At 49.2% G+C, this 15962-nt stretch overlaps 1 protein-coding gene across 1 annotated transcript; it reads left to right on the top strand.

Annotated features, from left to right (window-relative positions):
- Nucleotides 1-1337: 1337 nt before the first annotated feature.
- Nucleotides 1338-2906, top strand: GPR45 (G protein-coupled receptor 45). Its single transcript, XM_043553280.1, has one exon. It carries the CDS (start codon nucleotides 1403-1405, stop codon nucleotides 2687-2689), a length of 1287 nt encoding a protein of 428 aa, XP_043409215.1. The 5' UTR covers nucleotides 1338-1402; the 3' UTR covers nucleotides 2690-2906.
- Nucleotides 2907-15962: the final 13056 nt, after the last annotated feature.

Raw genomic sequence — 15962 nt, 5'->3', positions numbered from 1 at the left:
GTTGCAAGAATTACCAAAATGTGACACAGAGACACAAAGTGAGCAAATGCTGTTGGAAAAATGCTGCCGATAGACTCGTCCCACACAGGGTTGCCCCGCACCTTTGATTTGCAAACAAACAAAACGGCAGTGATCTGCAAAGTGCAGTAAAGTAAAGGGAAGTGCCGTAAAACAAGGCATGCCTGTACTGGAAATGGTGAGGAGTGAGGGAACGGGAAACGTACTATAAGCATCCTCGCTCTGGGTAGAGCCACGTCACCTGTTGGCAGGTATACAGCAGATTCAGGTGCACCCACAGATATTACCTATAAATGAAGCAATAGCCAATTGTAACATTGTAATTGGTTTCCCTCAGGGCTGTGGGTGATCGAATGCCGTCTGGGATCCAGGCGTGGTGAAAATCACTTCATGGGTATTCTCCCAATCTTTGCAGCTCCTCTGTAGGGGCCTGATTATTACTCCTATGTTACAGATGAGGAGGTCTTATCAGCCGAGGTCAAGCAGAGGTTAACCTGTCAGAGGGTGCCAGAAAGTAGCAGAGGCAGGCTTTACCCGGCCCGGGCAATCTGACTCCATTCCTGAGCTACCGAACACCGTTCTGACCACACCCATGAGAAATGAAATAAAACTGAATGTTGTCTTTGAAAAGAGCTCATCTTCAGGGAGAGTTTCCTCCTTCCCATAGGCAGTTCCAAAAGTAATCCTCGGCAGCACTACAGTTATCTAAGATATTAGCATTAGGGGAAAGGGGGTGAAGGGCATCTGAGAGCTCCCTGGATTTTTTTTTTTAACAACTATATGTGAATCTACATTTCTCTCATAATACAGTTAAACAAATATCATAGTAGCAGCATCAACTACCATTTATTCGTTAATTTCAATTCGACATTGGGCATCTTCTCTGTGCCAGGCACCGTTCTTTCTCTGCTGGGAATATAGCGGAGAACAACACACACACACACACACACACACACACACACACACTCCTGCCCTCATGAAGCTGGCATTCTAATGGAAGCTGGCCTGTGCAAAGCTCATTTGGCCAGGTTCCTTATCATAAAAGTTATTAAATGCATGCTCATCACAGAAATATTGGCTAACACTGGATTCATGTCCTTATCCCCATAAAGTAGGTCTGATTAGATTTCCCTAGGCTACTTGACAAGACTCATAATATTTGTGAATACCAAGCCTTGTCCTGAATGGCAAATCAACGAGCCGTTCTTTCTCTCCATTCTGTTTAGAATACTTGTAAAATCTAAACACTGCTCTATTCAAAACGTGCTTGGAAAGTCTCACTCCCTTCTCTCCCCTGCTCGTCTTTGCTCTAGGCTACAGAGAGCATCCAAGTAGGAGGCTGCAGACACAGTCGGCTGTCATGCAGATGATGAGGCTGTGATCGATGAATTGCAAATCCTGGCTAGTGCTCCCAAAGAAAACGGCTCTCTCTACCATTCCAGTATCCTCCAGATCCAAGACATGCAACCCGCAGACAGGAAATGGCAGCCACCAAAGCGCTGAGGGGAGCCCTTCCAGTCGTTTCTGTCCCGGCTCCAAGTTTTTTCCCATGATGGCCTGCAACAGCTCCACCATCGAGACCTACCAATACTTGCTGCTGAACGGGAGCAATGTGTCCGACTCCGGGGCCACCCCACCACCCGCCCCCCTCAGGATATCCTTGGCAATAATCATGATGCTGATGATCGTGGTGGGGTTCCTGGGCAATGCTGTCGTCTGCATCATCGTGTATCAGAGGCCAGCCATGCGCTCCGCCATCAACCTGCTGCTGGCCACGCTGGCCTTCTCCGACATCATGCTGTCCTTATGCTGCATGCCCTTCACGGCCGTCACCCTGATCACGGTCCACTGGCACTTTGGGGATTACTTCTGCCGGCTCTCCGCCACCCTTTACTGGTTTTTTGTCCTGGAGGGCGTGGCCATCCTGCTCATCATCAGCGTAGACCGCTTTCTCATCATCGTCCAACGCCAGGACAGGCTGAACCCGCGGCGGGCCAAGAGGATCATCGCCGTCTCCTGGGCGCTGTCGTTCTGCATCTCGGCCCCCTCGCTGGCAGGCCGGACGTTCGTGGAGGTGCCGGCGCGCGCTCCCCAGTGCGTGCTGGGCTACACGGAGTTCGCGGCGGAGCGCGCCTACGTGGTGGCGCTGGTGGTGGCCGTGTTCTTCGTGCCCTTCGGCGTCATGCTGTGCTCCTACCTGTGCATCCTGCACACCGTGCGCAAGAACGCCATCCGCGTGCACAACCAGTCCGACAGCCTGGACCTCAGACAGCTCACCAGGGCCGGCCTGCGGCGGCGGCAGCGGCAACAGCAGGTCCACTTGGACTTGAGCTTCAAGACCAAGGCCTGCACCACCATCCTGATCCTCTTTGTGGGCTTCTCGCTCTGCTGGCTGCCGCACTCGGTCTACAGCCTCCTGTCCGTGTTCAGCCGGGGGTTCTACTGCAGTTCCTCCTTCTACACCACCAGCGCCTGTGTCCTGTGGCTCAGCTACCTCAAGTCTGTCTTCAACCCCATCGTCTACTGCTGGAGAATCAAAAAATTCCGCGAGGCCTGCATAGAGTTGCTGCCCCAGACCGTCCAAATCCTCCCCAAAGTGCCTGAGCGGATCAGAAGGAGAATCCAGCCAAGCACCGTCTATGTGTGCAATGAAAACCAGTCCGCGGTTTAAGGGACGGGAGGGAGGCTTGCGCGGAAGGTTCCAGGACCGAGCTCGGAGTCCTGGCACTTTGGCCCTAGCCAGCATTTCCGGTGGCCCTGTAAGCACAAAGGTACGCCTCTGTTACCAGATAAGCTGCTGCTTCAAGTTGGCAAGATGAATTATTTTTTTTTTCTTGCTACAGGAGAGCAGTATGTGGGTCTGATAGAAACTGGAAGGTAGTTGGGACAAAATGGGGATGGGGTGGGCCGTGTGGGCAGGAAGTTAGGGAAGAGGAGGGGTCAGGGAGGAAGGCTCTGGCCAAAGGGCTCCCAGTACTCCTGCTTAAGAGAAACCCTGTGGTGCCATATTCTGACATGAGAAACCCAGTAGCTGTCATCTCACAGGTTACCCCTCATTTTATTTGACGCCAGTATTCTTAACAGGTACTTATGTTTGTGGCACGTGGGGAAACAAGCAAGGATCTCTGTGTTGGTCGGCTGTACATCTCTGATCATGCCGAATCATCCTTTCTATAAACCAGAATCATGCTGGGAAGCAGAGCGAGCCCCTGTGCTAGTCAGTTCCCCAGTGTGACACATGGGAGGCCTCAGTGGCTTGAAGCCCAGAGAATGATCTGGGGCCGTTCAGCTGAGGGCTCGTGCATGTACCGAGTCCCTCCTACCTGGCCCAGCTCTGTCCCCTGTGCCCTGAAGCCCTTCACCCTCCCTGCCTGCCTGCCGTAACTGTGACTGTCCTCTCTCTTTCCCTCCACTGTTCCCCACCTCTCCCTTTGTTTTATCCCATCCATCCATCGCACAGGAAAAAAAAAGAAAGAAAGAAAGAAAGAAAGAAAGAAAGAAAGAAAGAAAGAAAGAAAGAAAACCACTCCTCCCGTAATTCATCTTTTCAGCAAGTGTCTGTAGTGACTTGCTTTCAGTTTCAGAAGCGGTCAGTAGGCTTTGTTTACATGTTTCCTCTCAACTCCCTGAGGCTGCAGGTTTTGTGAGCTGCTACATGGACTTCAGCGCTGGGGCTGCCTGCAGGGGGCATCATACACACAGACCCAGTTCCCCATTGAGCTCTCCTCCTACCTCACTCAGAGCCGCCCGTCTGACTGCTGCAGTCTGGGCCACCTACCCCAACCTGGGGCTTCCCACCCCAGGTAGGCCTGGGAGCCCACGACTAAAGCTGCCTGGAGGGGGACCTTTCTGCTTGTGCCGCACACTTGGCCGCCGTGCACAGGGCCACCCATCGCTACCAGGAGCTTCCGATGTTGGCGGATGATTTTCAAGTTCAGGCAGGCCGCTGACTCCACCGAGGTCTCCTCAGAGTTTCAGATCTGAAGAGAACGGGAAGTTTAAGGAGAGATTCAGAAAATCTGATTCAGAGTCTAACTCTGCAGGGAACCAGTCATGCGAGCGTGTTCATTTTACCTCGCTTCTCTGGGTCTCAGTGTCCCCATTTGCCAAGTGAGGAAGGAAGTCTAGATGATCTCAGTGCCCCTCTCTCAGATTCTAAATGTATATGTTTTCTACTCAGAGTCACCAGATCCCCTGCATTTATTAAGTGCCTACTGGATGCAAGGCACTGTGGGGGGGGGGGTGGTTAGAGATGAATATGGCATGGGCTATGAGCAGAAGCAGCTGTCCAATTTATTTTAGGATGCTGGTGACTCCCAACTTGGCCTAACAGCACAGAAGCTCTCTTTGTGTCTCTTTTCTTATTTCCTTTGCAAGATTGTGTTAAGAGGCCAACTAATGCTCTCTTCCTGCGGTACTGGTGACAGAGGCAAAGAAAGAGAACATCATTTACATTAATCTAAGCCTAGAGGAAGGTCTGTGAAGAAAATACCACTTCTTTCCCACCCACTCCCCATCCTTTTGTATTCGGACGAGACAGAGAGATGTAGAGACTGAAGTCTGGCAATCGGCGTGTGATTGATTGAGGTGGGTCCCATCGATTCTGTGTCCCTAGTGCACTCAGTAAGGCCACGGTTTGCCTTCAGTTCCCACGAGGCAACTAGCGTGGCCTCCGTGGTGTCCAAAAATACAGCCAGACCAGCCAGGGTAACAGGCCACTGGGCACCTCCCCTCTGGGGGGCATTTAAGAGAATGTTCTTGAGGAGCAAAAGAGAAATCACACACTGAATGAATGAAGGTATCGAAATTTATATCACTCAGTGTTATATGACGTATGCTGGACAGTAATATATATGTTTTAAAATAATAATTTTGTATATATTTTAAATAAAGTATTACTGCTCTTTCGGTGTATAAGACTATGTCCTTACCAAAATTAGCACCAGGGCCATCAATAGTAAGCCACAAATCTGGTGTCTACACCTCGTAGGACAACTTCAGGAAATCTAGAACCTTGAAATTGCTAACCAAGTGCAAATGACTACAGGATATTAACGCGATAAGATGACAATGGGGAGACTATTTAAACAATGGGGGGGGGGTCACAACTGGAGCTCCCAACTAAAAATCATTCATGGCCCCACTAAGTAACTCCAGCTAATTAGTCTTCACCTCTGACTTCAGCCTGCCACCTTCAGAATTCTCCCCCACTTCAATGAGCCTTTAATGAACTTCGCTTTCCTAAAATAGTGCATAACTACCAAGTTCTTACATCTTTCCCTGAGGCTTGCGGTTAAGCCCTCTGTTGGCTTTTGGTTTATATCTTCTCTTTAGCCCTGGGGCACCTGACTTTTTTTCTGTGGGGCCTGGGCAGTGACTGTGGTAACAACGATCTCAGAAGCTCCTGGGGAGAGCCTAGCCTCAGACTGTCAAACTAATACTGACTACCCCTAAAAATCCAGTGCCTTCTTGTCTTGAATCTTGATTCCCTGTGGCTGGGGCAAAATAAAAGCAAAGTTTCGCTAGGACGTTCTGATAATCAAGCTGAGCAAGAAAAATCTAGATCAATTCCCACGTTGCTGCACTGAGCCCTGGGAACGTTTTCCCCAACATCATTTACAGCACATGTTTTTTTTCTTGGACTAAAATCCCCACCATGTTAAGTATTTCCTACATGGCTCTGCTTGCTTCAGCTGAGAGTGATGGATAAGGTATGGGCTGTGCCACAAAGCAGAGTGTGGCCCTCTGAAGTTGGGGGAATGCCCAGAGACCAGGCATTTGATGTTATCGAAATGCACGGGCAGTGGCGTGTGGAGGGTGCGTGCTCTGGGATGGGACAGTCCAGACCCCAGGGCCACCTTGCTCTCCATGGGATTCTGGGTAAGTCATGGAGCATTTTTGCACCTCGGCTTCCTCATCTCCTAAATGGCAGAACTACTCCAGCCAGGGGGCCTCCATGAAGAATAAGTGAGGGGCGCCTGGGTGGCGCAGTCGGTTAAGCGTCCGACTTCAGCCAGGTCACGATCTCGCGGCCCGTGAGTTCGAGCCCCGCGTCAGGCTCTGGGCTGATGGCTCAGAGCCTGGAGCCTGTTTCCGATTCTGTGTCTCCCTCTCTCTCTGCCCCTCCCCCGTTCATGCTCTGTCTCTCTCTGTCCCAAAAAATAAATAAACGTTGAAAAAAAAAATTAAAAAAAAAAAAAAAAGAATAAGTGAAATAATGTGTATAAAGGATCTAGCTCAGGGCCCGGTCCAGGGTAGAGGCTGAATGAATGGTGGCCATAATGATCACGGTTGTATTGCCAACTTGTTTTATGGCGAAGATTTGTTCTTTGGGGGCAAGCGTAGAAATTTGTTTCGGAGACTGGCTCTTCAGTCCAAATCCTAAGATTTCAGGGCTCAGCTGACAAGAACACAGCATGCAGCGAGGCCAGGAGCATGGGTTTGACTTCAAAGGGCAAATTTCTCAGTGGCCGGCACTGCACCATTTCATTCTACTGGACGCTCTCCCTGGGCGGTGAGTTGGCCTCCCAGCACTGCTGGTGGAATGGGCTGGATGGGAGCGGGGGGGGGGGGGGGGGGGGGGGGGGGGGGGGGGGGGGGGGGGGGGGGGGGGGGGGGGGGGGGGGGGGGGGAGGATGCACCCCCATTCCCATGCCTGGGAAAGCATCCTAAGGTGCACATGCGGCTGTTCCGAGGGTGGTTCTGAGGTCTGCAGAGAGCAGAGTAGCATAGTTAGGACCACCGGGAGGCAGGAAGGAGAAAGGAAAATGGCTTTAAGACAATAACCTTGCTTCCTTTGGTCCCGGGGCAGCTAGGTGAGACCTCCGCTTGTGGGGTTGCTCAGTTATCAGGTTCCTTGGATCCAGTTTCCCACTAACCCTCCAGGGCACTGTCCTTATCTTTGTGGTCGGTTTTGGCCGAAGCCAGGTTCGGGTTTGCCTCCTGAGGAGAGGAACAATGGCATAAGACACATCACACTCCCCTGATCTTTCCTGGCCAAGAGCCGAGTCACATGACCACAGCCAGCTCCACAGCAGGCTGGGAAATGGAGTCCCTGCCTAGTGGGGAGAGAGGATGTGCCGAGCCACAGCTTTCTTAGCATGGAAGGGGAGAAGGATTTGGTGGATTCCCAGCAGTTTCTGCCAAAATATTCCACAATTTTGAAAAACAAGGGATCCTAGCACACATACAAATTCTGAAATCCTGAGCACAAATTTCATAAGTGAGCTTTGCTCATTGTAAAATAAAAACACCTCTACTGCATCAACCCAACAGTGGTGTCTCTCCACCTCTAGCCGTCAGCATAAAGGGACTTACATCCACAGAGAAAACCTGCATGCATTTATGCCTGTGCCATAAGGAGAGAAAGCGGCCACATTTAATATTTCAGACACAAAAGAAGAACGACATGAAAGCTAAACTATTTGAAAATTTGCAGCTACAGGGGCACCTGGGTGGCTCAGTGGGTTAAGCATCCGACTTCAGCTCAGGTCATGATCTCATGGTTCATGGGTTCGAGCCCTGAGTCTGGCTCCAGAGCCTGGAGCCTGTTTCGGCTTCTGTGTTGCCCTCTCTCTGTGCCCCTCCCCTGCTCTCTCTTTCTCTCTCTCTCAAATGTTAAAAAAATAAAATAAAAAGAAAAGAACATTTGCAGCTACAAAGAAATGAATTTGGTCAGGATAAAAAAAAATTACTATTTCAAACAACAGTCAACAGTGATGGAGACCAACTCTAAGAAGTTAAATACGTTCAAGGCAAGAGCATAATTTCAAAATTGTGCCTATTGCAAGGTAGAGACTGGTTGCCCGTGGCAAGAGGGTGAGGGCGGGGGCACAGGCTGGGCTGAGGCGATTGAACTCTCCACGGAAACAGAGGGCCTGGGCACCCTAGCTGGGAGGCTGGCGTTTTGATTCTGTAAGAATAAAAGGAGGTTTGAACGCAAAAGCATGGTGTGTGTGTGTCTGTGTGCGTGCACCCGTGTTACTGAGGCAGGTGTCCAAAGTTGCTTTAGCAGACAGTTCCAGTCTACCTTCTGCTCCCTCGCTTTTCATCCTGGAGAATCCAGGACAAGATATTAGAGGAACAAGAGAGCTTCCTGAGACTGCCTGGCTCAGAGAGTGAACCAGGAGGGGCTACTGCACAAATATATTTTCTTTTTTTTTTTTTAATATTTATTTATTTATTTATTTATTTATTTATTTATTTATTTGAGAGAAAGAGAGAGAGAGAGTGCACAGAGGAAGGGCAGAGAGAGGGGGAGAGAGAGACTCTTAAGCAGGCTCCCCGCTGACAGTCCAAAGCCCGACTCTGGGCTCTGTCTCATCACTGCGAGATAGTGACCTGAGCAGATATCAAGAGTCAGAAGCTTAACCGACTGAGCCCCCCCAGGTGCCCCTACAGATATTTTCTTCTGATTAGTCTGATAGGAGCAGAACTTACCCGTATGAGAAACACTTGAATGTGACCAGAACTTTACCTTGTTTCGATCACAAATCTGAGGGTACTAATATACAAGTTCAGCCTTCTGAGGTGCTCAGATAAATGCCTGAAGACCCCGGGGTAATAAGAACAGATCCTTGGGGCGCCTGCGTGGCTCAGTCGGTGGAGCATCCAGCTCTCGATTTTGGCTCAGGTCGCGATCTCACGGTTCGTGGAATTGAGCCCCACGGGGCGGGGGGGGGGGGTCTGCACTGACAGCACAGAGCCTGCTTGGGATTCTCTCTCTCTCTCTCTCTCTCTCTCTCTCTCTCTCTCTGCCCCTCCCCCCCCCCCATGCTCTCTCTCTCAAAAATAAATAAATAAACATTAAAAAAGAAGAAGAAAGAATAGATCCCTTGCATTGGATCTGTGCGTTCCACCCCCTCTGTGTTCTTAGCTGCTGCCTTCGCCAATCACTGCAGTTGAGGGGGGAAATAGCCAAGCTCATCTTCAGAAGCATTTTTAAAGACAGATTTGCTGCTCCTTATTAACTGTCCTTGAGGGACTGTATTTCTCATTTCCTCCCGCACTGAAATGCTGCTGCCCTATTCCCTTGTCGCAGTCTTTTTCTGTCGCGTCACGAAGTCCTCCAATGTTTTATTAAATCACGAAGAGAGGGTCACTAACCTCGCCATAAAAGACAAACAAGACTGAACAATTTAAAAAATGCATATGGAAAAGTTGAAAACGGAGTTTGCTTTCAAAGTGTGAACAAAGGCAAGGGGGAAACATTATGGGAAACAGGAGGCTCTTTCTCCCCAATGCTTCCCACACTTTCTGGAATTTGCTGGGCCTCTCTGGAAGCGGTCAGTCCAAGCTACTCGGAGGGTTTCATCCCCCTTGTGGAGAGCCCTGGGGCTTCCAACATGCATCCACCTGAGACCTGCATGGTGGTTGGGGGAATTCTGGGTTCACTCAGGCCCAGTTGAGACTCCTGCCTTCTTCCCCATTCCTGACAGGGAGGATGTCCCATAATATTTTGTCACCTGGAGTTCGATCTCTGTTACACTTTGTGTGAGCCTCTTCTGCCTAGAGGTCCTCTTCATTCCCCGACCCTTTCTCTGGTTTTCTCCAATCTTTCTTTCTCCTTCTGACAGTACAATAGATACATATGGGTAAGCTTTCAACTAGATATGAGAGGATACGATTAAAGTTTAGATTTAGATTCTGTAAAAGAATGATATAGTCTCCATCCTAATGAATGAATGTTCGCTGGCCTTAAGGAAAGTTGTAAACATCATATCTACTAATTTTTTTTTCAATTGTAGATTTTTTATGGGGCACATGGGTGGCTCAGTCGGTTAAGTGTCCGACTTCGGCTCAAGTCATGATCTCATGGTTCGTGAGTTCAAGCCCCACGTCGGGCTCTGTGCTGACAGCTGAGAGCCTGGAGTCTGGTTCAGATTCCGTGTCTCTCTCTCCTTCTCTCTCCCTGCCCCTCCCTTACTAGTGCTCTGTCTCTCTCTCTTACAAAAATAAACTTTAAAAACATCTCAATGATGGGTGTTTTATTTCAGTTATAATTTGCTGCCTGTAGAGATGAAAACAGTAATTGAATTTTTTTACCCCAGCACAAAGAAAATTAAACACGTTCTAATCTTTTGTAATAAAAAAACCACAATTGTATTCATATGTAATAAATATAAAAAGTGTGTATGTTCTTTTGCAAAGCTCAGATCATGCTATATACCACACTAAAATTCTGTAGCCTGGTATTTTTGGTTTAAAAAAATTTTTGTTTTTGTTTCTGTGGGTTTTTTGAAGTGCTTTCTAATGGCTGGAGATCTTCCATTGTGTGGATGCACCATAAGCTAATTACCTGAAGTGCTCCCTGTTTTTTGCATAATTTTTTTCTATTTTTCATTATTTTTTAAGAATGCTGTAACGAACATCCTTGGCATAAATTTCTCCGCCAAGCCACTGACTGTTTTCTTAAAATAAACTCGAAAAGTGGAACTGGTGGCTTTGGGGGCAATAATATATTTTTTTTTTTTTTTAGAAAGTCTATGGCAATTTACTCTCTCACCAGATGTACTTAAGAATTGCCAACAACTTGGGGCGCCTGGGTGGCGCAGTCGGTTGAGCGTCCGACTTCAGCCAGGTCACGATCTCGCGGTCCGTGAGTTCGAGCCCCGCGTCAGGCTCTGGGCTGATGGCTCAGAGCCTGGAGCCTGTTTCCGATTCTGTGTCTCCCTCTCTCTCTGCCCCTCCCCCGTTCATGCTCTGTCTCTCTCTGTCCCAAAAATAAATAAACGTTGAAAAAAAAAAAAATTAAAAAAAAAAAATAAATAAATAAAAAAAAAATAAAAATAAAAAAAGAATTGCCAACAACTTGAGAAACTGCATGGGCAGGTCATAAAGCACTTCCCATTAACCACCAATGGCCCCTCCGCCAACAAGCTGGGCAGAGGCTCCTTTGGGTCTCACTTGGGTCATGAATTGGGGCATCAAGGTTTCTGGGAGGGAAAACACGCAGCCATTTTGACCAAGGAGGCATTATTCAAGAGCTCTGCACTTTTGCAAAGGCTAAGGCCAATGAATATATATTCACTAATTACATGTGGAAAGGTGTCACAGAAATAACTGTTAAAGATATTACACCTCTCCGGGGTGCCTGGGTGGCTCAGTCGGTTGAGCATCCGACTTCGGCTCAGGTCACGATCTCAGGTCCGTGAGTTCCAGCCCCACGTCAGACTCTGTGCTGACAGCTCAGAGCCTGGAGCCTGCTTCGGAGTCTGTGTCTCCCTCTCTCTCTCTGCCCCTCCCCCACTCATGCTCTGTTTCTCTGTCAAAAATAAACATTAAAAAAAAAAAAAAGATACTGCACCTCTCCAGAAACCAATTTGGGCTGACAGGATTATTTGTGGCAATCGCAGGCCAGCTTGAGTCAGCCAGACTCGAGACACCCTTTGAACACAGCAGAAGTCTGGCTGGCTGGTGGGCTGGGCCTAGGAAGCGTTTCCAGACCCTTCTGTTTTCCGTTTCTCACCTTTATACTCTCTAAGACAACCTTTTTTACCCTGCTGTTAGAAGCATATTAAGTGTTTAAGTTCAATTCTCTGAACTGAGAGGCAGAGTAGAATACAGTTGTGGCTGCCCCTGGTGGCCTAATCAAAAGGCAGTTATTAAGCTCATCTCTTATTTTCTGTCTTCTGATGCTTTGCTGCCCGTGGAGAGGATGCCACTTTCAGGGCTAGTTAATTCCCAGAGGGAGTATACAGCTCGCCTACCAGTGCATCTCTTAGATACAAATCACCAATTCAGAGCCCACACCCACCACCTCCTCTCGGGCTCTCATGCTCTGGACCACTGTCCCCCTGCCCTGATCAGCCCAGCACCTGGGACCAGATATCCAGCCTCTATACCCCCGAGCCTGCTGAAATCCAAACTACCCGACCCTAAGCCTGTTTCCCCTGCCTGACCCATTCCTTCCCTGGGAACCACAATAAAGACTCTTTAGTGCCCACAGTACCCACCCACACACTCCTTGTACATCCTGACCAACGCTGGTGATTCCTCGTGTGACCCCTATGGCGTGGCATAGCCCCTCTTCCTGGGACCTGAATATAAAAATTATCTTTTCTTTCTTTTTTGTTTTTTAAATTTTTTTTAATGTTTATTTTTGAGAGAGAGACAGAGCACAAGCTGGGGAGGGGCACAGAGAGAGAGACACGCACACAGAATCCGAAGCAGGCTCCTGGCTCTGAGCTGTCAGCACAGAGCCCGACGCGGGGCTCGAACTCACAGACTGAGAGATCGTGACCTGAGGCAAAGTCGGTTGCTTCACCAGCTGAGCCACCCAGGCGCCCCCCAAACTATCTTTTCAATAGCAATCATCTCCTGGTCTGCCTGCTTTACCATACCTCAAATCTTCTGTTCATAGAGTATATTTTATTTTATTTTTTTAACGTTTATTTTTGAGAGTGAGAGCATGTGCATGCGTGAGAGGGGGAAGAGCAAAGGGCGGGGGAGGCAGAGGATCTGAAGCGGGCTCTGCAATGACAGTGGACAGCCCGATGCAGGGCTTGAACTCACAAACCGTGAGATCATGACCTGAGCCGAAGTCGGATGCACAACCCGCTGAGCCAGCCAGTAGCCCCAATACACTACATTTTAAAACGAAGGCTTCTCCAAATAAACGGGCTAAAACAATTTGTGTTGTCTTTTTGGTGGAGTCCCTTCCCCGTCACTAGGAACTATGTGAAGATTAAGAGTTGGTGGTGGTTGGACAGTTGGTCTTCCCACAGCACAGTCACTTGTGTTTTTGCTTCTGCTGAGAAATGGGATGAAGCCTCAGCCCCCAGCCTCATCTGGCATCACCCCCTGCCTTCTCCCTGGGCTGCAAACTGAGTCTCTATTTTTAAGGGGCAATCATCCTCCCCACCTCCAGGCTTGGCTCTGCTCTTCCCTCTCCCCAGAGCGCTGCCTTTCCTACCGAGGGCTCCTCGTCTGTGCCACGGACCTGCACTGCCTCCTCTTGGCATTCGTCCCACTGGGTCGTAATGATCTCCACGGTGAGCTCCGGCAGGGCTGAGACCGGATGTGTCTGTTTCGCTGTTTTATCCACAGCGCTTAGCACAATGCCTGACACAGAGCGATCTCCCAACATGCGCTTGGAGGACGAATGAATGATTGAATGTTATGAATGACGGAATCATGAATTGAGAAGGGAAAACTGCCCCCTCGGCATTAAATACAGTTCCTGGTAACGTGAGCCCTTTAGCCACTGCCTCCCTCTGTGGCAAGGTGGGTTCTATTTCTGCAGTTGTGTGAACAGGGTAGTAACTTGGAGTGAGTCACCACGGCTGTGACTGCCCCAGGAGGGATCACAGCTCCACACCGACGAGGGCCCTGGGCAGCTCCCGCGTCCTTCTGGCCCACTGCACGTGTGTGCAGGCACAGCCCGGCAGGTTGGGAATGGCTGACCTTCCCTGTCAGCTGCTAGGAAGCAGCTCATTTTCTGGTATTTGCACAAACACAAGGTATCTGGAAATAACACCAGTAGGTGCACAAATCGGAATTTGGCACAGCCAAATGAATGTTGCTGACGTTCAAACTGTGTGAGATTAGTTACCGAAGCAGGGATCGTGCTCTCGCACTTGAGGTGTCGAGACACCCAGCCTTGCCCTGTGACGACATAACCTTCGCCGTGGATTACAACAACAGTCTGCAGTGCAGGTGCGGAAACATGCTAAAAGTCCCCGGCCCCAAGCCTCCTCACGGCGGCGGGAGCCTTGACCAACGGAAACAGGCTGGTTCCCATTTGCCGCGGCAGTTCCCCGGGTGCGTGTGTTTGGAAGAAGCAGGGAACACAGCTCTGACCATCCCAGGCCCAGACGCGTACTACACACCGTATGCTGTCTACACCCGTATGCTGTCGCTTTCTTGCTCTCCCAGGCAAGTGAGGAGGAGAGTGCCCCCCTTCCTTCCTACCCTGAGTTCAACTTCAGGCTCCACACTCCTGGGACCTACTTGAAGCAGGAAGAGGAGCCATATTTGAACAACAGCCTAAGGGGCATGACCAGGAATCTGGGGGCAGGCATACCTCCTTCCCTCCCCAGAAGATGTTCCAGAGGTGTGTGTAAAGCGAGCTTGGAAAAATCATGGAAAACGAGCACACCTTCAATAGGAGGCCTGCTAGGGAAGCCCCCTTGCCCTCTGCCGGCCTCCTCGTCATAGGCTCTGGCTTGTAGGACAGCTGCTCTGGCTTTGGCCACTTTGTCACATAAGCTAGTCTGGGCCTTGGTTCTGAATCAAGCTTTACGCAGATTCTTGCAGGTGAACAGTGTCACCTCACGCTGGGGAAAGCTGCGTCGTTCCTTGTTGACCAAGATCTGTGTCGATTCTGAACCCATTTTCAAAGGACCCCACATATGGCCATTTGTGAGCTGTTTGTGGGTCTCTTTGAACCCAATGGAAGAGATCAGGACAATAAGTGGGTGACTTTTAGATGATTGGTACAGGGTGGTATCTTAGATGTGGATAAGAATGTATAAAATTGTTATTTTATATAGCAATTCTAATTTTATATAAAATACATATCACCAAATGGTCTATGTACGCACACTTCGTACAACTAAATATACGACTTAAAAGCCATTAAGCTGAGGATTATTCAGCCTTAAAAAGGAAGGAAACTGTGACACATGCTACATGGGGGAATTTTGAGGACATTATGCGAAGCGCAATAAACCAGCCACAAAAGGACAAATACTGCGATTCCACTTACACGAGGTCCCTGGTTGTCCAATTCACAGACACGGGAAGTAGAATGGTGGTTCCCAGGGAGGGGGAGGGAGGACAGGGAGTTAGTGTTTAATGGAGACCGAGTTTCAGTCTAGGAAGAGCAAAGAGTTGTAGAGATGGATGGTGCGTGCATCGTGAATGTATTTAATGCCACTGAACGGGTACACTGAAACATAATCGGTTAACGCTATGTTATGTGAATTTTATAACTAAAAATTCCAGGAGGGGTGCCTGGGTGGCTCAGTTGGTTGAGCAGCTGACTCTTGCTTTCAGCTGAGATCATGATCCTAGGGTCATGGGATCGAGCCCCGTGGTGGGCTCCGCAATGAGCATGGAGCCTGCTTAAGATTCTCTCTCTGCCCCTCTCCCCTGCTCTCACTCTCTCTCTAAAAAAAAAAAAATTTTTTTTAATTTAAAAAAAGAAACGCAAAAATGACAAGCACATGGAAAATGTATTTACATACAGCCATTTTAGTAACATGGTAACCTTTTTTTTTTTTTATAGAAAATTGAGTTTGACTATCACATTAAAAAAGTGAATACATTCTTATAAATTAAATGAAAGCAAAAAAAAAAATCAAATGCCTTTAGACGTGTATAGCAACTGGGGAAAAGCTAACTCTAAAAAAGCAAAAGTTTAGCATTCTGGCTTATTTATAAGCTTAAGTCAACAGGTGACCGTAAATGAGCGGTGCATTGAAAACCACTTGAGGAACAGACGTGGGGGTTGATACCACGTTGATGGCAGAGGTGGGGGGGGCAGTCGCATGTGTGGGTGGAAGAGGCAGAGGCCAGGAGGAGTCAATCAGACGGGCACCACCCGTGCCATGGGCTGCATTGTCACTGCTCACGTGCCTGTTGAGATGAGGTTAGGGACCTGCCTCCCCGGCTTAGTTGGGGACACCACTGAAAAGCGGGTCAAGTGAGACAAATGGAAAACGCTCGCTAGAGGAAGAGAACTGTTAACGGTGAACAGCCTGTGTTAACGGCACAGCCTGAGACCCCACAGCCTGTGGGGCAGCTCAAAGGCTGGACCGTACCTGCTCCGCTGCCGATTTCCCGAAGGGTCCTCGGATGCCACCCAGTTCCAACTCCAGTCTACCGATGACACCATCATGGTCTAGGGGATGTGACTGGCCCAGGACCACAGCTGAGTGTTGGAGCCTGACGAGACCCAGGCTCCCCTGCGTCCAGTGGTGACATTTTCCTTCGGAACCACA

This window comes from Prionailurus bengalensis, chromosome A3 (genome assembly GCF_016509475.1).
Source record: "Prionailurus bengalensis isolate Pbe53 chromosome A3, Fcat_Pben_1.1_paternal_pri, whole genome shotgun sequence".
Lineage (NCBI taxonomy): Eukaryota > Metazoa > Chordata > Mammalia > Carnivora > Felidae > Prionailurus > Prionailurus bengalensis.
The sequence above is the reverse complement of the archived record's forward strand: the minus strand, read 5'-3'. Positions and strand labels throughout refer to the sequence as shown.

Bases quoted from the DNA above. Each gene is read 5' to 3' on its own strand.
- GPR45 (XM_043553280.1), top strand. From the start codon at position 1,403: ATGAATTGCAAATCCTGGCTAGTGCTCCCAAAGAAAACGGCTCTCTCT.